Source organism: Equus asinus, chromosome 25, assembly GCF_041296235.1.
Source record: "Equus asinus isolate D_3611 breed Donkey chromosome 25, EquAss-T2T_v2, whole genome shotgun sequence".
NCBI classification, from domain to species: domain Eukaryota; kingdom Metazoa; phylum Chordata; class Mammalia; order Perissodactyla; family Equidae; genus Equus; species Equus asinus.
The window spans coordinates 43,782,244-43,809,363 of NC_091814.1; the positions used below are offsets into that span (position 1 = coordinate 43,782,244).

General features: G+C 40.5%; 1 protein-coding gene across 5 annotated transcripts in view; it reads right to left on the reverse strand.

The window, feature by feature from the left end:
* The window catches only part of FAM20B (FAM20B glycosaminoglycan xylosylkinase), a 44,871-nt gene that overhangs the window by 12,538 nt on the left and 5,213 nt on the right, over positions 1-27,120 (reverse strand). For 3 of the 5 annotated variants that reach the window (XM_044757754.2, XM_044757753.2, XM_014845299.3), the window contains exons 2-4: positions 15,600-16,105; positions 10,110-10,196; positions 6,815-6,924 (exon numbers count right to left, since the gene is read on the reverse strand). In XM_044757754.2, the coding sequence (XP_044613689.1) occupies positions 6,815-6,924; positions 10,110-10,196; positions 15,600-15,976 (574 nt within the window). In that variant the 5' untranslated portion in view covers positions 15,977-16,105. Of the gene's footprint in view, positions 1-6,814; positions 6,925-10,109; positions 10,197-15,599; positions 16,106-24,705; positions 24,977-27,120 lie in introns of all 5 variants that reach the window. The other 2 variants (XM_070497580.1, XM_044757752.2) reach the window with 1 other exon arrangement.

A 27,120-nucleotide genomic window follows, 5' to 3' on the forward strand; every position in this document is an offset into this window, starting at 1 on the left:
ATATAGTCATATTTCAAACAAAAAGGACATAAAAGAAATTACTAATAGAGATTACCACTGAGGAAGGAGAAGGAACAGATGGATGGGAGGCAAACTTTTCACTGTAGTCTTTTTAATATTTTTTTTAAATTTTGAGTTGTGTGAACATATTACTGATTCAAAAAGTTAAAAAACAAAGCAAAACATTGCTTGTTGTAGGAAACCTGTTGCCTGCATGACAAAATCCAAACTCCTGAGTTTGGTAAAAAGACCCTTCATAACTGAATGGAGTATGGAGTAATGGTTAAGAGTGGGACCTAGGGCCAGGTTTCTGGGGATAAAACATGGACTATAAATACTCATTAGATTGCAAGACTTTGGGCATGTAATTTCACCTCATGAAGCTTCCTCTGTAAAATGGAGATAACAGTTCCTCCATCATCGGGTTGTGGAGAATAAATGAGATAATTCACAGTAATGCTTAGCACAGGGCCTGACACATTATTAGAGATCAATCAATGCCAGCTATTATTAATAATCTGCTTCCAATCTGCTTTTCCAGACTTCAATATTCTCTTTTTATCGCCATGAACCGGAGGCTCTGAATCTTTCACTATTTCCTGGATGAACCAAACTTTTAAAACTGGTTTTCTGATCACCTCAGTCTCTTTGCTCTCCTCAGATGAACTATCACCTGTGATAATAAAATCTAACTCTCCAGCCCACACTTCTGTCCTAAGCTGTAGACTTCAGCTTCTACATGACCAGACAACATTTACCCCGGATGTTCCTGTCAAGGTAAGATTCTGCACCCAATTCCACTGTGTGAGAGTTTTCCCCCACCACCAGGCAATTCTCTGACACCAGCTGGGTGTCCTACAATTCAACTCAATTCTGACACTATCTACCTGGAGAAAGCACTGGACTCCACACATTAAGGGCTCAGTCGCACAAGACTGTCCTACACTTCAGATGTCAATCGCAAGTCCAGGGTGTCATTCACGCTTCTGACTGACTGCCTACAAATCAGAGGTTCCCATTAGCCCCTCCTTGGGTCTGATTAGTTTGCTAGGGCAGAAGAATATACAATGGGGAAAAGATAGTCTCTTCAATAAATAGTGTTGGGAAAACTGGACAGCCACGTGCAAAAGAATGAAACCGGACCATTATCTTACACCATACACAAAAATTAACTCAAAATGGATTAGAGACTTGAAACCTTAAAACTCCTAGGAGAAAACACAGGCGGTAACTCCTTGACATCAGTCTTGGCAATCGTTTTTTGGATTTGACACCAAAATCAAAGGCAACAAAAGCAAAAATAAATAAGTGGGACTACATCAAACTAAAAAGCTTCTGCGTAGCAAAGGAAACCATAAACAAAATGAAAAGGCAACCCACTGAATGGGAGAAAATATTTCCAAATCATATATCTGATAAAGAGTTAATATCCAAAATACATACACAACTCAATAATAAAAAACCAAACAATCCGATTAAAAAATGGACAGAGGATATGAATACACATTTTGCCAAAGAAGACATACGAAATGGACAACAGACACATGAAAAGATGCTCAACACCATTAATCATCAGGGAAATACAAATCAAAACCACAATGAGATATCACCTCACACCTATTAGAATGGTTATCATCAAAAAGACAAGAAATAAGTGCTGGTGAGGATGTGGAGAAAAGGGAATTCTGGTGCACTGTTGGTGGGAACGTAAATTGGTGCAGCCACTATGGGAAAAAGTATGGAGGGTCCTCAAAAAATTAAAAATAGAACTACTATATGATCCAGCAATTCAACTTGTGGGTATTTATCCAAAAGAAATGAAAACACTAATTCAAAAAGATATCTGGGGGGGGGGGCTGGCCCCATGGCCGAATGGTTAAGTTCGCAGGCTCTGCTTCAGCGGCCCGGGGTTTCACCGGTTCAGATCCTGGGTGCAGACATGGCACCGCTTATCAGGCCATGCTGAGGCAGCGTCCCATACAGCACAACGAGAGGCACTCACAACTAGAATATACAACTATGTATGGGGGGCTCGGGGAGAAGAAGGAAAGAGGAGAAGACTGGCAACAGATGTTAGCTCAGGAGCCAATCTTTAAAAAAAAAAAAAGATATCTGCTCATTACAGCATTATTTACAATAGCTAAGAAAAAGAAACAACCTAAGTGTCCGTCGACAAATGAATGGATAAAGAAAATGTGGTGTATATATATATGGAATATAATATTATTCAGCCACAAAAAGAATGAAATCTTGCCATTTGCAACAACATCAATGGACCTTCAGGGCGCTATGCTAAGTGAAATAAGTCAGACAGGAAAAATAAACACCATGTGACCTCACTTATATCTAAAAATAAAAAAAGGAAAAAGAAAACCAAGCTCATAAATACAAAAAACAGATTGGTGATTGCCAGAGGTGGCAGGTGGGGGGGTAGGTGAAATGGGTTAATGGGGTCAAAAGGTACAAAATTCTAGTTATAAAATAAATATGTCATGGTGATGTAATGTACAGCATGGTGACTACAGTTAATAATACTGTATTGCATATTTGAAAGTTGCTAAGAGAATAGATCTTAAAAGTTCTCATCACAAGGAATAACAATTCTGTAACTATGTATAGTGATGGACGTTAACTAGACTTTTGTGATCATTTCACAATATATACAAATACTGAAACATTATGTTGTATATCTGAAACTAATATAATATTGTATGTCAATTACACCTCAAAAAAACCAATTTGCTAGGATGGCTCAGAGGACTCAGGAAACCAGATTACTGGTTTATTACAAAAGATACAAATCAACAGGCAGATGAAGAGATACACAGGGCAAGGTCCTGAACAAAGGAGCTTCTGTCCTTGAGGAGTTTGGGTCCCAGCACAGTGGCTCATGGAAGTGTTACGGCTTGCCAGCCTGGAAGCTCCCTGAACTTTGTACTACTGGGATTTTTAGGGAGGTTTCCTCATGCAGGCATGATCAACTATTCACTCTATTTCCAGCTCCTCTCCCATCTCTGGAGAATGGGTAGAGCGGGGTTGAAAATTCTAAGCTTCTAATTACAGCTTGGTCTTTCTCGTGACAGCTCCCATCCAAGAGGCATGCAGGAGCCCACCCAGAGTCACCTCAATACAACAATAGATACTCCTTGTGCTCTTATCACTTAGGAATTTACAAGTGTTTCAGAAGCTCTGTGTCAGGAAGAGGGGACAGAGACCAATATATATATTTCTTACTATTTCATACAAGAAAACAAAATATCCAAAATTAAACTATCTTCCTCTGCTCCACCTCCCTAAATCTGCTCCTTTCCGTGCATTCCTAAAGTAGCTCAAGGCTTCATTATCTACTTAGTCATCCAATTCAGAAACTTGGGAGTCGTTCTTAATTTTTTCCTCTCCCTCTGAATTGTCCTGCTTAGCCCAAAGGTTCACCAAATTCTTTTCACTCTAATTCTTGAGTAACTCTTGAATCTTTCTCTCCCCATCCTTGCTTTCCTTCTGGCTCTTATTGCATATGAACTTACTACAGTAGCCCTCAAGTGCTCTCATCTCCCCATCCTCCCCTTCCCAATTCATCCTCCACAATGCTGCCACAATTAGTTTTCTAAAATTCAAATATGAGTCTTCCAGGTTCAAATGCTTTTAATGGCCTCCCAGGGCCTAAGGAGAAAGTCTCGGCTTCTAAGCCTTGCGCACAAGGCCCTTCAGTGACATGGTCCCAACCTCCGGCCTTCCTCACTCACCAGCCCCACACAGACCCTTAACTTCAGCGACACCACACCAGCTCCTGAGCTTGCCATGCTCTGCTCTCACTTGTCATCACCCTTGCCTATGCCTTGTCCTCCACTGGAACAGGGTTAACTCAGGGGACCCATGAACCTACGGGAAAAAAATTACACTTTTATTTTCACTAATCTCTTTGTGAAACTCAGCATGCCCTTCAATTATGATGGTAGGGAGCAAACCACAGTACTATTAGAATCACCCGTCACTTTTTCACCAGAAGAAATCACAGATTTTTCATATCATATTAGCTCTCTTGAAGATACTGCAAAGTATCATTTATTTTCATAGTTTGAAATTATGGGAGTTAATAGATCACTGCTATTTAATGTGTTAAATAACAAAGCATGTGTTACTATATCACAAATTTGCTTTTTGTAATTTTTGATAACAAAACTATACTATTATTGGTTTCATTTGTAAGTCTTATGTATTCTAATTTATGTATTTAAAAACACCACTTTGAGAAAGGCTCCATAAGCTTCTCCAGACTGGCAAAGGAGTCTCTAGCACAAAAAATGTTGAGAGTCCCAACCTGGAATGTTCTTTCCCACTGTATCTTCCTGGGGGATTGTTATTCTCACTTTCAGACTTGATTGAACTATCACCTTCACTAATTAGCTATCACCAGGATGCCACCTTCCAGGCCCCTCCCCTGTTGCTCTACACTCTCACAGGACCTCTGCACACGTCTGGCTCCACCATTAGACAAAGCTCCTTGAAGGCAGGAAGGTGTCACTCACTTTTGTATATTCAGCACCTAGGTCAGAGCCTGCCACAACACAGAAGTGAAATAAAATTTTGTTGAATGAATAAATGAATAAACATAAAAGAAGATAAGCAGATGAAATATTTTCTAGTCTTAAAGTCTGGGTTTGAATCTTGGCTAACGATTAGCAGCTCTGTGCCTTTGGGGAAAGGCCTGTTTCTCAGGTAGGAAATGCGGATAAATCCCCCCACTCACTGCACTCTTAGCAGGAGGATCAATAAGGTAACTGTGCAAGTGCTCTGTCCAACTGCAAGGGCTACACAGAATTTAGTTATCATTATACGACGTTATCTAGTAATATGTTTTAAAAAACTGTGCCAAGGTCAGCCCATTATTTAAAACCTACCTTCAGCCAAATTCCTCTATCTGCCAGCTATCAGCTGAATGTCTGCATCTCCCCAAAATTCGTATGTTAAAGCCCTAATTCCCAAGGTCGTGGGATCTGGAGGTGGGGCTTTTGGGAGGAGCCCTCATGATGGGACCAATGCCTTTCTAAGAAGAGACACGTGAGAGATGATTCCTTTCACATTCTCTCTCTGCCATGTGAGGACACAGGAAGAAGGTGGCTGACTGTAAACCAGGAAGAGGAACCTCACTAGAACCCAACCATGCTGACACCCTAATCTTGGACTTCCAGCTTACAGACCTGTGAGAAAGAAATCTCTATTGTTTAAGCCACCTGGTCTACGCTATCTTGTTATAGCAGCTTGAACTGAGACACTGCCCTATGCTGTAGGGTGTATCTAGAAGCTTATTCCCCAAATGCATCAATCTGGTGTACTCTCAGGTCTTTATTTATCTATTTTTTCTGTGAGGAAGACTGGCCCTGAGCTAATACCTGTTGCCAATCCTCCTCTTTTAGCTTGAAGAAGATTGTCGCTGAGCTAACATCTGTGCCAGTCTTCCTCCATTTTATGTGGGATGCTGCCACAGCGTGGCTTGACGAGTAGTGTGCAGGTCTGCACCTGGGATCCAAACCCGCGAACCCCAAGCCACTGAAGCGGAGCACACGAACTCAACTGTGCCACCAGGCCAGCCCCTCAGGTCTTTATGTTCTTGTGCTTGTTATTACTTCCTATTATTTTGCCCAATACCCTTTCATCTTGGCTGCCCGAGTAGCTCCTACTGATTTTTCAATACTCAGTCCAAGTGTTAACAACCTCCTCTACAAACCTTTTTCTGGCCTCTCCCCTCCCCACACCTGCACAGCATATGAGTTGAACCTTTTCTGATTCTCTAGAGAGCAGGGACTCTGACCTATTCCTCTTGACCTCCTCTTATCCATCAGGAATTCATGTTTGCCCAAGCATAAAATTGGACAAGCAAAAGTGATTACAAAATACATGAAACAGATGAGTGATATTGAATGCCTCTGGTTATTTGTAAGAACAGGATAGCCTTAGCCTTATAAGTTTAAATTCTGAATGATGAATCTGTTGCAGGTCCTTTAAACGTTCAGTTTCAGCTCATTTTAAATGTAAATCCATTCACTCTAGCACAGCAAGGTGAAGTTTATCGTCCAGTGTCTGTTTCAGCAGTCACTTCATAAGGCAGACCACTGTGTCATTGAAAATGCCACCATGAAGAGGCTGAAACAAGAGACCATGGTACCTCTGAATTCTTCCCATTCTCGTTGTGCCCACAGGAGAATAGGAGTGAGAATTTTAGCTCAGATCCCTTACCTAAGAAAGAGATAATGGAGAACAGAGGCCAGAGGGACCATGGCCAGTTCCATGCACAGTGAGTTACCGGCTAACCAAAGCAGAGTAGTAGGAGGCAGTGGTGATATTCCAGGCCCAAAAGCAACCCTATAAGGGAATTTTGGACCCTCTTATAGAGTTGCTTTAAGGTTTCCTCAATTCTAAGGAGACAGGAGACAGTTCCCAAGAAAGTACATGTATATGAAAAAAACCCCAGCCAATGATATACAGACAATAACAGATTTAGGCCAAAATCTGAGTTTGAGATTTAGTTTGAGATCAAGCAGGAGGAAGTAAAGTTATCACCTACTTACACTCTCAGTAAATAATCTCACTTCCTTTTTCACAGACACAACAAAGCACACATTAGGGAAAACTTTCAATTTCCTGTCATCTACCTTTAGATCCATTTCCCCCCGGAACCTGAAAACAGGCTGCCTGATTGTTTTTGTATTCTCTTGAGTTCTTCAGTTCCTAAAAGTCATGAACCAGCTTGCTTCATGATATCCCATTTAACTTATTAACTACTCCCCTATGTAAATGTCCTCTATAATCTTCTTACCTACGGTTAGGAAGGTGCTCAAGAGCTGCTCCGTGGCAACAGGCTTGATCTCTGTCCGCAGATTAACAAATCTGCCAACCACCAAGGGGGCTCGGCGGAAACCCAGAATCCTGGTTTGGAAGGTTGAAGAACAGAAGAGAAAAATCTCTAGGGATGTATTTTAAAAATTATGGTTAATCAAGTTAGACATGTAAAGGTACTGTTGCTAGGTAGGTAAATATTTTTTAGAGGTACATATATTTATGAGTTTAATATTAAGATGGATGTAATTTATTTTAATATACACCTCAACAAAGAGGATAAGGCAAATCTGGCAAAATGTGAACAATTGTTAAATCTAGGAAGTTGGTACAAGGGTTCATTAGATTATTCTCCCTACTTTTTTTTGTTAGAAATTTTTCATAATAAAAATTTTAAATAAATTTTAACAAAGCACTCAAAAAAAACTGGACCTAAACCCATGCATGGGTTCAAAGCTTTGGATAAACAGCACAATGACAGAAAACTATACAGATTAATCTAAAAGGATAAACCCATATGATAACTTAAGTATAGACACATTTGAAGATAATTCTCTCTAATGGTCTAAAAGTACAACCTTATGGTTGAATACAATCATTTTTAAAAAAAGGATACTTCCTGGTTAAAAAATACATAGCCACTGAAGAAAAGTTGGAGGGGCAGGATTTGGAGCAAACAGAAAATTTATAATGAAGAAAAATATCATTCATAATTCCATAACCCAGAAACAACTACTGACGTTTTGGCATATGAGCATTTTTTCCTTTACATGTAAATATATAAAAACACATACTCAGTCTTGTGTATATGCACATGACTGAGATTTATACTATATGCTGTTTTGTATCCTACTTTTCACTCATCGTTATATCATGAGCCTTTTCCCATGTCATTAGAAAGCCTTTAAAAATGCCTATGTAATAAATAATCCATTGTTCAGGGCTGCTGACTGGCTTTGTCCTGATGCAGTCTTAGAAAAGCCACAAAAGCAAGGAGATCAACAGATTTGTCAAAATAACAAAAATCAAGAGAATCTCCTGAGACCAGAGAAGATAGTTAAATCCTAATGTAATGGAGAAAGAGCAACCCAGAGCAGCTAAGTGTCAGGAGCCATGGATGGGAAGAAAGTCGGGAAGTATTTTCTCCCCATTGACCACTGCCGGGCCAAAGAGCAGCAGCCAGTTTACGCTGAGGAGCCAGCTCACAGGGGCACTTGAGCCTGGCTGGGGTGGCAGTTAACAAAAGGGGTAGGGAGACTGGCAGAGACTATCTTTCAGACTTTGAGGTAGCGAAGAACTTTTAAATACAAGACCCCCAAAGCACAAGTCATAAACTGAAACATTATTATATTTAATTAACATCAAAAGCAATGATTTCTGTACAAAGACTACTTCACTATAAGTTAACAAATAGATGTTGTACTGTGAAAAGATAAGAAGATACTAAATTTTGCTAATAATTGAGGAAATATAACAATGAGACACCACTTTACATATATTAGATTAACAAAAATTAGTCTGTTGGATAACATAAAATATTGGCATGGATATGGGAAAACGATCTCCATGCACGGCTGGTGTCCATCAATAGGGAAACAGGAAGGGGTCTGGGGATAAAGGAAATAGGGAAACGAACAAGGTCTTGGAAAGACTGACTCTAGTGTACCATTAAGTGAGGAGCAGGATTTACCCAACTCTTCCCCACTAGGCCTTAAAAGAGGCCATGAAAACTCATGGTATTGTGAACAAACACTTATTTAACTTTTTCCATATCATCAGATGTTTAGATTGCTACCAGCTTTTCACTACTGAGAATGCTAAACTTAAAATCATGTACATGTATCTTTGAATTTCTGATTATTTCTTCCTAGAAATATCTTCCTGGAAATATCTTAGATATTTGCATTAAAAAGTAGTTACTTGTTCAAAGGGTATGAAAGTTAAGGTTTTTGATACCTAATGCCCAAGTTCTTAAAAGAATGAACCAATTAACGATGCCACAAGCAGCATATAAATTCCAATTTTTCCTGCCAATAAATTATCTTTTTTTTACTCTTTGCCATTTTCAGCAGAAGAAAATAGTATTCCATTGTTTCAACAGGATTTTTTTTATTACTGGTGAGAATAAACTCCCCCTGCTGTATTTATTAGCAATTAATAATTTCTCTTCAGTCAACTGTATCCTTAGACCATTTTCTACTAGAGTGTGTGCACATACAGACTTGTATAAATATTTATATATTAAGGCTATTAATGCTCAGATTACATTACATTCAAATATTTTCCCCTAGTTTGCGTTTAAATTGCTTCATGTTTCTTGACATATGAGTTAATTTTTTTTATTTAATTGAGTCTATTGAACTTTTTCTTTGTGATTTTTAAATTGCTTTTATGCTTAGAAAAAATCCTTCCTAATCTAGAAAAAGACAAACATTCACCTTTATTTTCTTCTGGTTTCCTTATAGATTCATTTAAAAAAATACTGTGAAGATTTCTTTTAAAGTCTGTCTATATGCCCTGATGAAAGAGCTGATCAGAAGAGCAACTGGGATACCAGACAGCTCAGTTATAAGGTCCCTGACTAGCAATGTGCTGAAACAATACTAATGTTCCTAGAGTAGGCATAATATCCTTTATTATAGAGTCAAATACGTTCTCAACCAGTGAGAGAGACTCCTGCTTTGAAACTTTGTTTGCACAAATAAAGAAAATAGAAAAGTAAAAACAAATTAACTCTAAAAACGAAAAATTTTTCCTAGTGAACTTATACATTTAGAATTCATGTCTATTTTTCTCTTGGAATTATTCTTGTTATTAAAGCTGTGAATATTTTGTATAAAGGACAATAAAAATCATTATATATGTCATGCTATAGATTTCTAGCATATGAAGATAAGTCACTTAAAACAAAAACAAAAAAATATCACTGCCAGGCCCAATTAACCACCAGTTCAATTTAGGGATTTGAGTTCAAACTCTGGTTTTCATCCTGCCATTTTATTTACCAAGAAACATTTGACTCATGATAATGACAGCATACCAGAATGAAATGATCTAAAAAAGCCCTGAGTTAAGATATTTACTTTGGTATTCCTAGTACCACCCAAATTATGAGGGACTGATACCAATTTGACGGAATTAGTCAATCAGCTATCTAAAGTAGGTAACAAGCCAAAGTTATTAGTGTTGTGCCGTTTAGGAGGAGTCCACAAGTCCTCTCAAAGATATTTTTAAAAGGAAACAAAATGAACATAACCCATTGTGATTACACGTACCTGTCCAAATGAAAGGCTGCTACCTCTGCATTGTGTCTGTCATAACCAGCATATGGTTCCCCTTCCACCACATAGTCTCGGTTATACCTGCAGAGTGAATGGAAGCACAGATGCACACATAAATTACAGCAGTACCAGAGGTGACAGCACAAGAGGCAGAACAGAAACTTCAGCAAGCTTGATTCCGCTCTACAGACGCCTTCTCTGTCAATCCTGAGAACAATTGTGGACTCGCACAAATCACTGGCAGCTGGCGTGAAGAGGAAGTGGAGAAGGAAACTAGAATTCTGTATCTACCTCAGCAATCACTCTATGAATAAAACATGGAAGACATTATTTTTACCCCTCTAAGAGACGTTTGGTGTAGTCTAAGGAAAACCATAAGGTAATTTTCAGGAAGGCAAGGACCCTTTTTGTATCTCCAGCACAGTGTTAAGCCTATAGTTGGTACTTAATTAATGTTTACTAAAATATTTATTAGATTGAAGAAATCAAGGAAAACGTGTAATTAAAATGTTTGCTTACCAGACTGGCTAAGGCAAGGCTTATGAGAAAAAGTTAAAATTTCTTGGGAAAAAAGGTCCTGATATGCTTCAATTTTTGTTTATGAGTAGGAAAAGGTGCATTTAAAAAGTTGCTTGAATAACCATTATCTTTTTCTCTTTTTAAGTTTCTGATGATGTACTGGAAGGAATACTGGACTGGAGGGAGAGCCAGGTATAGCTGTCATCACCTGCCTGGGTAAGCTTGAGCAAAACCCTTCTCTTCTCTGGGGCTTAGATTCCTTATCTACAATATTAGGGGCTGGACTAGGAGGTAATTTCTAAGATTTCTTTCATCTCAAACTCCATTCTGAAGATTTTACATCACACATATAACATAAACAAAAGACAATGAAAATTGGCATATTTCTTTCTACTAATCATAAAAAAGATACAATTTAAACCTGGTAAATGGGAAGAAAAAGACACTTACTTCTCCTATGACCTCTACTGTTCACCTGAATTTTCTGAATCACAAGGAGACCTATTAGACTTTACAAGGGAACTGTAAAATAGAAATAAATTGAGACTGAAGTGAAGAGAGGCTGCCCTACTAAGGACAGTGGGATCTCCAATGCTGAAATGGCCATGGGGAAGTGGGAAATGGTACTAGAAAAGGCAGTGACCTTCAACATAAATGACCTTGGACTATAAAGTGAAACCATGTCCACAAAACACATTTTCACGGCAAAGTAATGAAACATTTATGCATCACCACCTGGTTGGACACCAGTCTCCTAGTATGGTCATTATACTCAGATGTATTTTTTTGTTTCTAGTGTCACAGGCTACCTAGGATTATACTGCCTAACTCCAAAGTACGTCTCAATTTTGAAATAGGACTGCAGCCAAAGCTGACACCACTCAAGCACTTCTCTCTCCCTCACAGCTGTGGCCTGTCCGTAAAGCTGGGGGACAGTCCTTGAATACTTTATTTTTCAGGACTCCAGCAGAGCCACAAAAGAGATGTGGTGATGTGCAGTCCGTTCCTTCCAGTGAAACACTGGAGAGCTTTCCAGTACATCGACAGGCTGCTCGGAGTGAAATGTAAAACCCTGGAGGAATCGACGAACTTTGGAGGTGGGCGGGAGAAGAAAGGAGGGAAGGAAAAGGGAAAGGAATAAGAATCAAAATGAAAGAACTGCACTGGAGTCCGAAGCTCTGATCCTTAGCTCATGTTCTGGCTATGTGAAATACAGAATGTCAGAACTCGGGATCTCATTGTCCTCACCTGTAAAATGAGTGGTTGGACTAGCTGATCTCCCAGGTCCTTTTCAGCACTTCCTAAGATCACTCACTCATTTCTACTCACTCTTAGGCCCCTGCCATCCTGTTCCTTTCCCACCATAACTGCTGTTTTTGCCTGTGAAAATCAGTTTACTTCCAGAATGGATACAGCTACATTGAAAAAAATCACTTTTATAATGTAAGGCAAAATGTACAAATAAAAGCATCACTGCAGTCCTGTATATTTCACCAACTATACATATCTTCCACGTCTAACAGTAGGACATGGACAACCAGGCTCCAGAAATGCTGAAACCACAAGTGACTATTAAAGAAAGGTACACGTGTTGACTTAGCAGTAAGGACTTAGATCTTCCTCTCAGCAGAGAGCAATCCATCTTAAGTCACTGACAGAGCAGCAAAATTCTTACAGTAACTACCAATAAATCACTCCTATCATCCTGGTGAAGGACATCAGAGCCTGACCAAGGACATTAATTTGCACTTACACTAGGACTAAATAGCCTCTGAGGCCCCTGGGGTCAGAACAGCAATCTGCTGGGTGTTTTGGGACTGGAGTCAATTTCTACAAGCACTTACACGTACACCCACTTCCCCCAGTCTGCGCTACGGCCAGGTGTAATCAGCACAGGTCAGTGTGTGCAGTGACCAATAGTGCTGTCACCCATTGCAGGGGCCCGTAGGGCCTGTGGGGTGGGGGAGGAGAATCCCCTAGAGCTGGGAGTGGACATGGGCTGTTCAGGAGGTGGTGGGGGAGCAGGGGACCAGTTTGACAGGAATAAAGAACAAGGTGTAGAGAGGAGGACCAGACTGCGAGGGGCTTGACCATTAGGCTGTGAGGCTGGGTTTTGTCTGGTTAGCAACGGGAAGTCCCTGGACGTTTGAAAGCTGGGAAGCACAGTGATAATATGGGTATTTGGAGGAAGAATAAAAGTAGTTTTCAAGATGGTCTGGACGAGGAAGGTAATGGGAAGGGTGCAGTGGTAGTAAGAGATATGAGATGAAGCAACCATGACTAAGGTTAGTTTATGCATTTATCTGCTGCCGTCTCCCCTAGTCAACCAGTCTGGCCCCTTGTCCTTCCACTTACACCGTGTCTGAACACCCCAAGCCTATCTGCGAAGCACCTGGACTAATACTAACACCGCACACTATCGGGACTGTCTGCCTTCTCCCACTTCCTGCTGTCCCAGCTCATCCTCAATTCTCCAGTGTACAAGCAGAGGGCAGAGGATATCCTCTTATTTAAACACAAAATGTCCACAACTCATCTCTTCTTACACAAATTTAAATTTTGTTTTTAGTTTGCCTTCTTTCCATCACTCTGCTTATGCTGCTGATCTCTCAGACTACAAACCAAGAGGTCAAGACGACATTTCAAAACTAAACTAGTAATTTTTGATGATGGGTGATCCACGTTATCACACTTATAGGAAGGCAAACAAACAAACTTAAGAGAATTACACATTTGGCAGAATACCAGCTGTTCACACTCTGACAGATCCAAATACCAGCTCCAATAGCCATTGCAAGGTGATTTGTCAAGTTAGTTACTCTCTCTAAGCCTGTTTCTTATTCTAGAAATAAGAACTGTAACTGCCTACAGTTGTGATGAAGGTTAAAAGCCTTAACACATACAAAAGTACTTAGTGTAATGCCTGGCAAATGGTGTGCACTCAATGGAAACTAGATCCCAAGGCCCATATAACCATACTGTTTCCACATTACCTGCCAATCAGATTCTTCTATTTTCCAAAGTATAACGCATTTCTTAACTTTCATAATTTCCACATCTTCCATACATCACACTTCCCAGTTTCAGGCAAATGCAGATCCCTTCCATTCCTGGGATCCCAATATATTAGTTCCCTGGCTGCCTATTATCTGCTGAAAGCTGGGTAATGAAGGGAGCTAAGCCACCTGCTCTGGTCACAGTTGAATTCTGTACATCTTTACACTCTATATTTCCTCTCCCACTCCAGCAAGAGATCCAAAGGTACGTGTTATAATTCTCCCAAAAGCTCCATTGCCGAATGAAAAAAATGTTTAGTACACAGAAAATTGCAGACATTACAAACTTCGAGAAAATTCACTGGTAATTAATTCCTGGCAAAAGAATATGAATCACCATCATGTTAACCTATTTCAAATTCATACACTCACAGAAAAATTTTTTTTAAATTATACTATAGAATTGCCACACAAATTATCTCCTTAGATCCTCAGAGAAGTCCAAAGAGATCACCATCTAACAACATATGATTCAGCCTGTTCTCTAGTTCAGATTTCGGACTGAGGTAACTAAAATGGCCCAGTTCTCTGCTTAAAACAGGTAAAAGAAACAACAATGACATATCACTACACACATATTAGAATGGCCAAAAGCCAAAACAGTGACACCACCAAATGCTGGTGAGGATGCAGAGTAACAGGAACTCTCATTCATTGCTGGTGGGAATGTAAAATGGAACAGCCACTTTGGAAGATAGCTTGGCAGTTTCTTACAAAATTAAACATACTATTACCATAGGACCCAGCAATCATGCTCCTTGATATTTACCCAAATGAGCTGAAAACTTACATCTATGCAAAAACCTGCATATGAACATTTATAAGAGCTTTACTCATCATTGCCAAAACTTGGAAGCAACCAAGATGACCTTCAGTAGGTGAATGGATAAACAAACTGTGGTACATGCACACAATGGAATATTATTCAGCCATAAAAAGAAATCAGCTATCAAGACACAGAAAGACCTGGAAGAACCTTAAATGCATATTGTTACATGAGAGAAGTCAATCTGAAAAAGCTACAAAAGGTAGGATTCCAACTACATGGCATTCTGGAAAAGGAAAAAAATGGAATCAGTAAAAAGATCAGCGGTTGCCAGGGTCTCGAGGGGAGGGAGGGAAGGATGAACGGGGGAACAGGAGACGTTCAGGGCAGGGAAGCTCTTCTGTATGATACTGTAGTGGTGGATATTTGTCACTGTATGCTTATCAAAACCCACAGAATGCACAACACAAAGAGTGAAGCTTAATGTAAACTATGGACTTTAGTTAATAAATTAATATTGGCTCATCAACTGTAACAAATGTACCACACTAATGGAAGATGCTAATAGGAGAAACCAGGGGGGAGGGGTATATAGGAACTCTGTACTTTCCCTTGCTTTTTTTGTAAACCTAAAACTTTCCCCCAAAAACCCAGTCTATTAACTAAAAAAAAAAATCCACAAAATCCCATGAAAGAATCACAGCTTCAGCGCTGAAAGGGACTTTAGTCACCCATTCAAAACCCTCTCCAACTCTGGCTAACTCCTACTCTGCAGCATCTCTGACATGTGGTTATCCTGTCTTTAACTGCACACTTTTGGTGGCAAGTTGCTTATTTCCTAAGCAAGTCATTTTGTATCTCTAATATCCGGCACAAAGTGGATATCTGGTAAGTTTAGAAATCAGGGATAGCTCTAACTGTAAAAAGTTCAGTCTTATACAGAACCAAAATATGTTCCTATAAATTTCCCCTACTCAAAGAATCACAGAACATTAAGAGCTAGAAAAGACTTCAGAGATCTTCTAGTCCACCCCTTTCATTTTACTGAAGAGAATACCAAGAGAAGGAGATGAACACTTATATAAATCCCAAGTCACATGAATCACCCAATTAGTACACAGAACTTCCAAGATGAAGACTTACCGCTTAGGTTTGAAGACAACCTTCTGTCCTCCTTCAAGTATCAGTAAGGCTTTCAGTTGTGTCCCTTTATAACCCACATCAGCTTTAATGATCTTCTTGGTGGCCATGGCATGCATGATTGCCCCCAGCTCTGGTGTCTCTTCAGGGTACACTTCCCGGGGAACCACCCACTGGGCTGCAATCTCCCAGGGAGACTGCAAAGTGTGGTCCAGCTTGGGCACCAGCTCCACCCGCAAGCCAGCCATCATTCGGTGAAAAGCCCTCTGGTCCTCCCGGTTGGCAGCTGATGTATCTAAGTTGTCAATCAGGAAAACTTTGGTGAAGATAAAGATGACAAGGAGAATTGCTAACAGCACAATTCGCTGCTTCAGCTTCATGTTGACCTCTCTTCCTTATCCCTTGACCCACTCTCACTTATCAAGGAGAGCAGGTGGTGATGGTTAGCAAGGAGATTCCATGATTACACACACTGGTCCATGTCTTCACTGAAGCACCTCCTACAATTCCTGAAAGCCCAAGTATAAAGGAAAATTCAATCAGAAATTCTGTTCTTCCACTCCTGAATCTTTTGCAACTCTCAAATATATTATTCACTCTTTTGGCCTTGCTAATCCTATGCTTGAGAAGACCCAATAATTTACAATTAACTAGTCTGGGGAAGGACCTAATAGGTAACAACCAGGAATAATGAAAATTTAAAAGCAAATACTCCTGTTCTAATAGAGTGCAGAGCTATTTAGACTGACACAAATTCCTAGAAACCAATACAATGAGAAAAAGCACAACAAAAATAAAATATTAAGATATGCACAGGGCCAGCCCCAAGGCCGAGTGGTTAAGTTCTCACGTTTAGCTTCCGCGGCCCAGGGTTCACTGGTTCAGATCCTGGGTGTGAATCCGAACACACCGCTCATCAAGCCATGCTGTGGCGGCATCCCATATAGGACTAGAAGGACTTACAACTAGGATACACAACTATGCACTGGGGCTTTAGGGAGAAAAAAACAAAAGAGGAAGACTGGCAACAGATGTTAGCTCAGGGCCAGTATTCCTCGTCAAAAAAAAAAAATGCATAACTCAACTTTCATTTTTACCCTTCAAAATCCATAAAGGGCTTTTGAACATTCAAAATCACCAGTATTTGGTAAATTTCCAGTTCTTATCTTCTCCAAATATAAGTTTTATGACACGTTGTAAGACAGGAACTCCTAAAAATGCCACAGAGGGTACATGGGAAAGTAATAACTCCTTCTCGGAATCCAAATACCCCAGCAATCCTGGATGGGTCATATCTGCTGCGCACATATTTAAATATACCACCCAGACACGTATCTCTACTTAATCAGTCTTCCACTAATTATTTTTCAGAATTAAAATCCCTGTAAAATATGGATAATCAAATCTGGATAAATTAAGTAAAGGAAAAACATATCCTTATACCATCTGGCTATTAGCAGAACATGACCGGAAAACTAATGAAACCTGGTACTATAGCAACACTACTAAGTCTGGACTGGGTCAGGCACATAACAAAGATACTGATGCCACAGACATAAACAAGTGCCGCTTCCAATGTGGGGCTGACCACACTCTAGTCAATTCTCAAGCTAAAAGATTCCAAATAGAAGATTTTTGCAAGTGTCAAGAACATATAATTCAGTCTCATTTGCATGTTGACAGGTTGCTTTCCACTCCACAGGGCCATTTAAAAACACGCACAAGCTTGCTCTGCCCTGTACTTATAGACAGCACAGCATTAGGCTAAGACAAAGATGACAAGAAGATAACAGGGTGTTGCTTCACTCTCCAATTCACTTAAAACTCAAACCATTAATCGAAGAAACAAAACCAATACAAAGGATAGGGCAAATGATTCAGGCTGAGCCATTCCCACCCAAACTGGAGACTGCTCCCCTAATAACAGCTGGAAACACATCCAAAAACAGTCTACTAGAGCAAGAGTGTGCTCTAAGGGCAACACCTTCAGGTGAGCCCGCTGACATGCAGTTTATTCTGAGTGATTAACCACTCTTTTCCTGTTCATTTTCATGAAGAAGCAGAAAGTGAGAGTCGACCTCAAATTCTAATTATCTCCAGCCACCTGTTTTGTTTCATCATCCTCTCCCAGGGAGCACATAACACCATTAGCTGAAACAAAGGCAATTCAAGTGCATCCAAATTGTAATTGTGATGGTATCAAGTTTAGTGTGAAACTCAGTAAAACAGCTCCCTGTTATTACTGATAATGGCAATGCTAGCAGAGTAGATTTCAGAGATTTTTGCTAGTTCCAACACGACCTAAACCACACAACTTCCTCAATTATTTGTTCAACGGTACACATCTCAGGCTGCAGTGATAAACGGTAACAGAGAAATCCTGCTGTGTCAGCAACTGCTACCTCAGTACCTCCAGCTGCAACCACCTCCAGCTGCACTAAGTCTCTGGCACAAAGGGGTCAGCTGAACAGACTTTTACTTCCCACAAAGCATTCTTCAGGACTAATGTCTGGTTAACCCACAGACTTCTAATGATGGTCCTCGTTTCATTTCGAATAATGAAATTCCTGCCTCATGCTATATAAACATATCATATCTAAACATTTAGCATAAAGATTAGGGATATTGAGGGTTTCTTTAAAAATCACCGATGCAATAGGAAGTTCTAGCAACTCCAAAATTCAGACAAAACGGTCCAATTCTGCAATCTGAGTTTGTGTGCTTTTAAGCTTTGAAATTTCAATACCTTTTGAAGAACACATCAATTCAGAGCTGCAACAATTCATCCTCTCAACTAGGACACCAATTTCTATTAAGTGAACTGCAGAGTTCAACTGTTACTGTATTTCCCTATTTATCTCCGCAGATTAGTAGTGAGGGCAAGTTTAAAGAAGAGGCTGAGCAGGCTCCCACATTTGTCATTAGTCACCACATCCTAGTAGAACAAGTAAGATCACAATTTGGCATCATTCTCTTCCACTGCCCTTCTCTCCAACAGCCCCCACTGAATTGAGTGTTCACCACTTTCTACTGGATCACTGAAAGAACTGCCTTCTGGCTTCCAGACTCTCCAGTCCAGGCTAGGTAATGCAGCAAAATCACTTTTCTAACCATACACCACTTTTGATTTCTATAAATGCCTCAGCAAGGCATTAAAGCCCTACCCTAAACGCTTCAGCCAATCTGCTTTGCTAGGCATCACTCTTATCTCTTCACTCATCATTCTCTTCTCAGCTTCAACCCAACTGGACCAGGAACAAGCTCTGGTCCCCGCCCCCGCCCCTGCCATGTGTCACTGACCTCTGCCCTTGTCATTCTTCACGCTGGAACGCTCTCAAAATGCCTCTTGCTCTTACCCTTTATTGCCATCTTCTGTTTAAAGCCTAATCTGTCTTGACTCAAAGGCCATCTCCAAAGCCATTTCTGGTCCCTCCTTTAGACCAGGACTTACTACATTCTGCCTTGTCCAGTATCTTCTCGGATATAGTTCTTAATTCCCCTCTCAGAATCTCGGTTCCTGAGTGACCTTAACTCCCTTTGCATCCTCTCCAGATAGTAAGGGTAGACGCCTTATTCAGCTAAACTGAACAAACTACCACAAATGAGGCTTGGCAAGCATCTTAGGACTCTGGTTTACTCTCCCTTGGTATTCAGTACCGAGTGAGAGTGTATCAACAGGCACCTTAATGCTGGCTATCCTTAACCAGCTATCCTCCTCTTTTCGGCAATCTCTCTACCAACACTCTTAACAACTCAGTTTATTTGGTAGTGTCAGAGTATAGTCTCTGTTTCTGAGGAAATATTGACAGTTCAGGAGGAGGTTTTCTTTTAGCTGGAAAGCAACTACTCCTTTAGCCCACGGGGCAAGCATGAAGATATTTAAGAAATCGACAATTTCAATTAGAGATTAGAGATTATTAGATTAGAGATTATTGTGGAATTTCTACAAAAAGTCTATGAGTTTGCAAAACTCCTATTCCTTAAAAATGTATGAGATGCATGATACGGAATAATTCCATCCTCTTTCTTTCTTCTTTTTTGGTGAGGAAAATCAGCCCTGGGCTAACATCTGTTGCCAATCTTCCTCTTTTTTTGCTTGAGGAAGACTGTCCCTAGCTAACAGCTGTGCATTTTTTGCATGTGGGACACCACCACAGCATGGCCTGATGAGTGGTGTGTAGGTCTGCACCCAGCATCTGAACCCACAAACCCCAGGCCGCGAAAGCAGAGCGTGCAAACTTAACCACTACGCCACCAGGTCAGCCCCTCCATCCTCTAATGATGGTATACTTCTTATTCTTCAGAAGACTCCCCTTCACTTCTGTATGCTTGAGAGGGGAGGGTACCCAAGACACACTTTCTATGTTGTATTATCTTCTTTTCTTAATTGAAACAGCAGCATATCACACTCTGCAAACTGGGTTTCTAAGAAGATCCCCCATTTCAGATAGTAAGGAAATTAAAGCAAGATCACTGGCTATATTCCAATTTATTCGTGAAAACTTCACCTGTATTCCCAGAGGAGTCTGCCTGCTCTACTTCATGCTCTCACCTCCTCCTATTATTGCCTCCAACAATGTAATGCTGTCCAGTATATTATGGGCATTTATTTTAATGTTTCTGTTACGTGGAACGGAGCCTACCTCATAGAACAAAAAGACTCAAGGTAATAACGTAACTCAAAAAATGTTAAATATAAAAAAGGCAGTGCAAATAGCAGTCTTCACAGTAACAGCTGGCATAAGTTCCCAGACTGGAGTTCTGGAAGGTAGACCTTCATACGGAATTTTCCTACTGAACCCTGGTTTCACTCTCAGCTCCAGCAGCTAAATGAGGCTTGCTTTGGAGGCTCATTTTCTCTCATTCTTCACACACTCACACACACCACCCTACATGTCTGACAAATGTTTTATAAGGACAAACTTATTTATGACTATTAAGTTGTTTTGGGAGAAGAGAGAGAGATTCCACAGAAAACAGAGAGGCCTTAGTATAAAGCCCTCTGTTCAAGAACCTGGCTGACGTATGGAGGAACACACACAGAAAAATACATTGGTGCAGAGGTCTGTAAGTCATCACGTGATAAAATTCAATGCATGTGGCTGCCGAGGAACATGAGAACACCTGGCCCCAACACTTACCACCTTACTAGGGGCACCCACAAGCCACCAGTGAGGTTCCAGGCCTCATTAGTAGCAGTGTGCCCTTGAATCTCCCTGAGCTGATGACCTAATACTACTTCTCCTAAGGTCACAGAGAAGAAATTCCAACCTTTGCTAATAGCAACTAAAAGTGAAAGCTTCAGTAACAACCCTTTTTTGCGTTTCCAATTCAACGGTCAAATCAAGTTCTTACCACATAAATGGAATGCAACATGCCTTTTGAGTGTAAAGTACCACACGGAAAATGTTCAGTATGAACATTTCACACAGAGGGCTATTAACAACGGAGATCTGTGGCAAAACGGGTGGAATTTATTATATAACTAGTATATAATCATATTTACTCACACAATCTCCCTCCCCTCGATCCTGAGCAGGGATTACAAGGATCCTTTCACAAACTTCTTCTTTGGTAATTGTTGGTTTCAGTAAACCTCTGAAGGTTTGGTGAGTATAAGAGCTAAGACCCAAATTTAATTAGGAGTTTTTGGTTCACTGTCTACAAAGACAGACACCAACAATTCCTCCCATCAAGAAGTGGAATCTATTTTTCCTCCCCCTGAATCTGGGCTGGCTTTGTAACTTGCTTTGACCAACAGAATGCTGAGGAAGTGACTGTGTGCCAGGTCTGGGCCTAGGCCTCAAGCGACCTGGCAGCTTCCACTTGGGACCAGGCTACTATGAAAAGCAGCTCAGCACTGAATGATAAGACACCTATATAGAGAGAGGCCTGGCCAGCCCCTTAGCTTTTCTGGCCACCCCAGTTGAGGGGCCAGACACAGAAGTAAAGCCATCAATGGCATCCCAGTTCCAGTTGAGGTCCCAGCTGAATACAGCCACATATGTGAACCCAGCCTATGCTATGTGGGCAGAAGAACCAACCAGCTGACCCCAGCTGGCCTACGTAATTATAATAACAAATCACTGTCTCAAGCCACTAAATTTTAGGGGAGTTTCTAAAATCCAACATTCTCACATCTGTTCTGTCCATAACAACTATTTTGGGGGCATTAAAAATATTGCAGGAAAAACATAGGGAAATAAATTATGTGACTAAAAACAATCTTCTCAGGGAGAGAGGAAACATTAAATTAACCATTAATATAAATAAAGATTGGATTAATAAATTGTTAGGTCATATTTGTAAATGACTGTTAATGCCTTCTACAGAGTAATAAATTCATTATGAAAGTTATATACCACTTCCATTTCTTTTGTCTTCATTGTAGATGTTTAGCAAGATAAAAAGTAGAATCAAGAAAACAAGAAAAAAATAGAATTTCAACTGGATCATTTACTGAAATGCATTTACATACTTTAGAGCAATCAAGGCTAACCTCACACATGCACACAACTATACACACTCAGTTTATAAAGCCTAACATTAATACTTGCGCCAAAGCATAAATACTAGCAAAAATAACAACCCTTTAGAGCAAAAAACATTAGAAGCACATGTAATTTCTCCCTGAGCTAAGTCTGATTTACTGCCTGTTTGTTTTTTAATTGGTAGTGACATTAGAGCATTGTGCTACATTGTTATTAGCTGCCCCGTAGAAATAAATGCAGTCTCTCCTGATGGTTAGTAACAATTATTATAAGTAAAATCAAGAGCATTCAGAAATCTTCCCACTTAGCATTGTGTACTTTTATCTAAGAAGTCAAAACCTCCATTGGGGCCAGCCCCATGGCTGAGTGGTTAAAAGTTCCAGGTATTCTGCTTCAGCAGCCTGGGTTCACAAGTTTGTATGCCGGGCACAGACCTACTCCACTTGTCAGCCATGCTGTGGAGATATCCCATATACAAAATAGAGGACGATTGGCACAGACGTTAGCTCAGGGCAAATCTTCCTCACAAAACAAAACAAAAATGACCTCCAATACCAAATGGCATCAATACACTCGGGAATAAATCGTGAGTATCCCCAGAAAACCAGACCACTCCTGCACTGCCACCCATTGCCCATCACAACAGCACATTATTCTTCTTTTTCATCTTCCATTGGGACTCTTCAACTAAAACAAAAACTAACACCAAATAATATCACTAATCAGGATCTACACATTGTTTTCCTTTCTCTGCGAATTCTCCACTTAAGAAATAGCTTCTTCATTCACCGGGCATACCTCATTTTATTGTGCCTCACTTTATTGTGCTTCACAGATACTGCATTTTTTACAAATTGAAGGTTTGTGGCAACCCTGTGTCAAGCAAGTTTTTTGGCACCATTTTCCAACAGCGTTTGTTCACTTTGTGACTCTGTGTCACGTTTTGGTAATTCTCGCAGTATTTCAAACATTTTCATTATTATTATATTTGCTATGGTGGTCTGTGATCAGTAATCTTGGATGTTACTACAGTAATTGTTTTGAACTGTGCCCACATAAGATGGTGAACTTAATAAATCTTGTGTGTGTTCTCACTGGTCCACCAACCAGCTAGTCCCCCATCTCTCTCCCTCTCCTTGGGCCTATTCCCTGAGACACAGCACTATTGACATTAAGGCAATTAATAACCCTACAATGGCCTCTAAGTGTTCACGTGAAAGGAAGAGTCACACATCTCTTGCTTCAAATCAAAAGCTAGAAATGTTTCAGCTTAGTGAGGAAGGCATCTCAAAAGCCAAAACAGGCTTTAAACTAGGCCTTTTGCACCAAACAGTTAGCCAAGCTGTAAATGCAAAGGAAAAGTTCTTGAAGGTAATTGAAAGTGCTACTCCAGTGAACACACAAATAGAAGAAAGTGAACCAGCCTTACTGCTGATATGGAGAAAGTTTTAGTGGTCTGGATAAAACATCAAATCAGCCACAACATCCCTTCAAGCCAAAACCTAACCCAGAGCAGGCCCCAACTCTCTTCAATTCTGTGAAGAACAAGAGGGACGAGGAAGCTACAGAAGAAAAGTCCAAAGCTAGTAGTGGTCAGTTCATGAGGTTCAAGGAAAGAAGCTGTCTCCATAACGTAAAAGTGCAAGGTGAAGCAGCAAGTGCTCACATAGAAGCTGCACAAGTTAGCCAGAAGATCTAGCTAACATAATTAGAGAAGGAGCTACACTAAACAACAGATTCTCAACATAGACAAAACAGCCTTATACTGGAAGAAACGCCATCAGGACTTTCATAGCTAGAGAAGTCAATGCCTGCTTAAAGCTTCAAAGCAGAGGCCAACTTTCTTGTTAGGGGCTAAGGCAGCAGGTGACTTTAAATTGAAGCCAATGTCCATTTACCATTGTGAAAATTCTAGGGTCCTTAAGAATTATGCTATGTCTACTCCACCTGTGCTCTATAAATGGAACAACAAAGCCTGGATGACAGCACATCTATTTACAATATGGTTTACTGAATATTCTAAGCCCACTGTTGAGACCTACTGCTCAGAAAAAAAAGATTCCTTTCAAAATAGTTCTGCTTATTGACAAGGCACCTGGTTACCTAAGAGCTCTGATGGAGATACACAACGAAATCAATGTTGTTTTCATGCCTGCTAACACAACATCCATTCCGTAGCCCATTGACCAAGGAGTAATTTTGACTTCCAAGTCTTATTATTTAAGAAATACAGGGGCTGGCTCCGTGGCTGAGTGGTTAAGTTTGCACGCTCCGCTGTGGCGGCCCAGGGTTCAGATCCTGGGTGCAGACATGGCACTGCTCGTCAGGCCACATTGAGGCGGCGTCCCACAACCCACAACTAGAAGGACCTGCAACTAAGATATACAACTATGTACAGGGGGTTTGGGAAGATAAAGCAGAAAAAAAAAAAAAAGGAAGACTGGCAACAGTTGTTAGCTCAGGTGCCAATCTTTAAAAAAAAAAAAAGAAAAATACATTTTGTAAGGCTACAGCTGCCATAGATGGTGATTCCTCTGATGTATCTGGGCACAGTAAACTGAAAACCTTCTGGAAAGGATTCACCATTCTAGATGCCATTAAGAACATTCGTGACTCACGAGAAGAGGTCAAAATATCAATAGTGACATGAGTTTGGAAGGTGACTCCAATCCTCATGGATGACGTTGAGGGTTCAAGACTTCACTGGAGGATACTGCACACGTGGTGGAAACAGCAAGACAACCAGAACCAGAAGTGCAGCCTGCAGGTGGGACCGAATCGCTGCAATCTCAGGACAGAACTTGAACGGATGAGGAGCTGCTTCTAACGGAGGAGCAAAGAAGTGGTTTCTTGAGGTGGATTCTACTCCTGGTGAAGATGCTGTGAAGACTGTTGAAATGACAACAAAGGATTTAGCATATGGCATCAACTAAGTTGATAACACAACGGCAGAGTTTGAAAGGGCTGACTCCAATTCTGAAAGAAGTTCTACTGTGGGTAAAATGCTATCAAAGAGCATTGCCTGCTACACAGACAACGTCTGTGAAAGGAAGAGCCAACCTACGCAGCAAACTTCTTTGTTGTCTTACTTTAAGAAATTGCCACAGCCACCCCAGCCTTCAGCAACTACCAGCTCATCAGTCAGCAGCCATCAGCATTGAGGCAAGACCCTCCACCAGCAAAAAGATTACAACTTGCTGAAGGCTCAGATGATGGTCAGCATTTTGTAGCAACATATATTTTTAATTAAGGGATGTATATTGTTTCTTTAGATATAATGCTTTTCCACACTTAATAGACTACACAATAGTGTAAACATACCTTTTATATGCCCTGGGAAAGCAAAAACGTCCTGTGACTCACTTTATTGCGATATTCACTTTATTGCAGTGGTCTAGAACTGAACTCACAATATATCCAAGGTATCCTGTATAAAATCCTGAGACAGCGGGGTTAAGAGTATGTGCTCTGCATTCAGAATGTCTGGGTCTGAAAGCCTGCTTTATCACCTCCTGTGGGACTTGGGAAAGTGATTTAATGTCTAACCTCTCTGGGCCTCAGTTTCCTCACATGAAAAACGGAATAAGAACACTATTACCTAACTCACAGAGCTGTTAAAAATGAGTAACATTACCACAAGTACTGTGCTAAAATTAGTGCTTGGACAACCTATAGTAATTGCTTGTTAGTCATTATTACTGTATCAAAAACCCAAAGATAACTTCCTGAGTGGAGAAGGAATGGCAAAGAAAATAACCCTCACTGGTTATGCTGCCTTCTGGGTTACACAGTCAGGGGCTGACTACTCGTGTGGCACTACTAAGAGTTTTAGTAGTCTCCTATCTCTGATCCGAACCCTTTCCTAAATTTGAGTAGTATCTAAGACTGTAAGCAAGTGGGTACCTTCAGAGTGGGTACCACGTGAAACAGAAGACTGGGAGGCTATGTCATTAATTTGACCAACCTGTTTCTCTTCTCTACAAAGTTCATTCTACCACATTTAATGTAACTGAAACAGATGGGAAGGATGAATTTACTCTATTTCACAAAAAAGGCTGAGACAGAATGCCCTTGACAACATTCTTCAGTTTGGAAAACTAGCTCTGTGTTTTATTTTTTATTTATTTATTTTTTGAGGAAGATTAGCCCTGAGCTAACTACTGCCAATCCTCTTCTTTTTGCTGAGGAAGACTGGCCCTGAGCTAACATCCACGCCCATCTTCCTCTACTTTATATGTGGGACGCCTGCCACAGCATGGCTTTTGCCAAGCGGTGCCATGCCTGCACCAGCGAACCCCAGGCCACCGAGAAGCAGACTGGCCCCTAGCTGTTTTATCTTTTTAATTTTTTTTAAAGATTTTATTTTTTTCCTTTTTCTCCCCAAAGCCCCCCAGTACATAGTTGTATATTCTTCGTTATGGGTCCTTCTAGTTGTGGCATGTGGGACGCTGCCTCAGCGTGGTTTGATGAGCAGTGCCATGTCCGTGCCCAGGATTCGAACCAACGAAACACTGGGCCACCTGCAGCGGAGTGTGAGAACTTAACCACTCAGCCACGGGGCCAGCCCCAGCTCTGTGTTTTAAAGATGACAGCTTTGCATGTCCTAATGCTTTTAAGATAAGCCTTAAGAGTATCTTAAGTTACGGGTACAGAAAATCTAATTCCCATTGAGTCCAAAGTGGTCTAAGTGTTAGATTTTCCTATTTTCATTTCCACTTAAACATTTAATCATATCTGTAAACCCAGAATCCCTTACGTGAAGCCCTCTAACAGCTCCCTGTGATGGAAGCTAACTAAAATGATCACTAGGCATTAACGAAGCATTAAGGTAGCCTTTTTCCTGGGCATGAGAGTAAAAATAAAACAGACAATAAGAGTGTCTGAAAAAACTTCAGTTCCTACAACCTGTCCCATTTAAACCTTGATTTAGGGCAACCCTCTAACCCTCTTCCTCAAAAAATGAAAAGAAAAAGTCTTCAGCTCATATTGCTGGTGAGATTTGTTCTAAAAAACCAACACAAGCAGTATTCGCT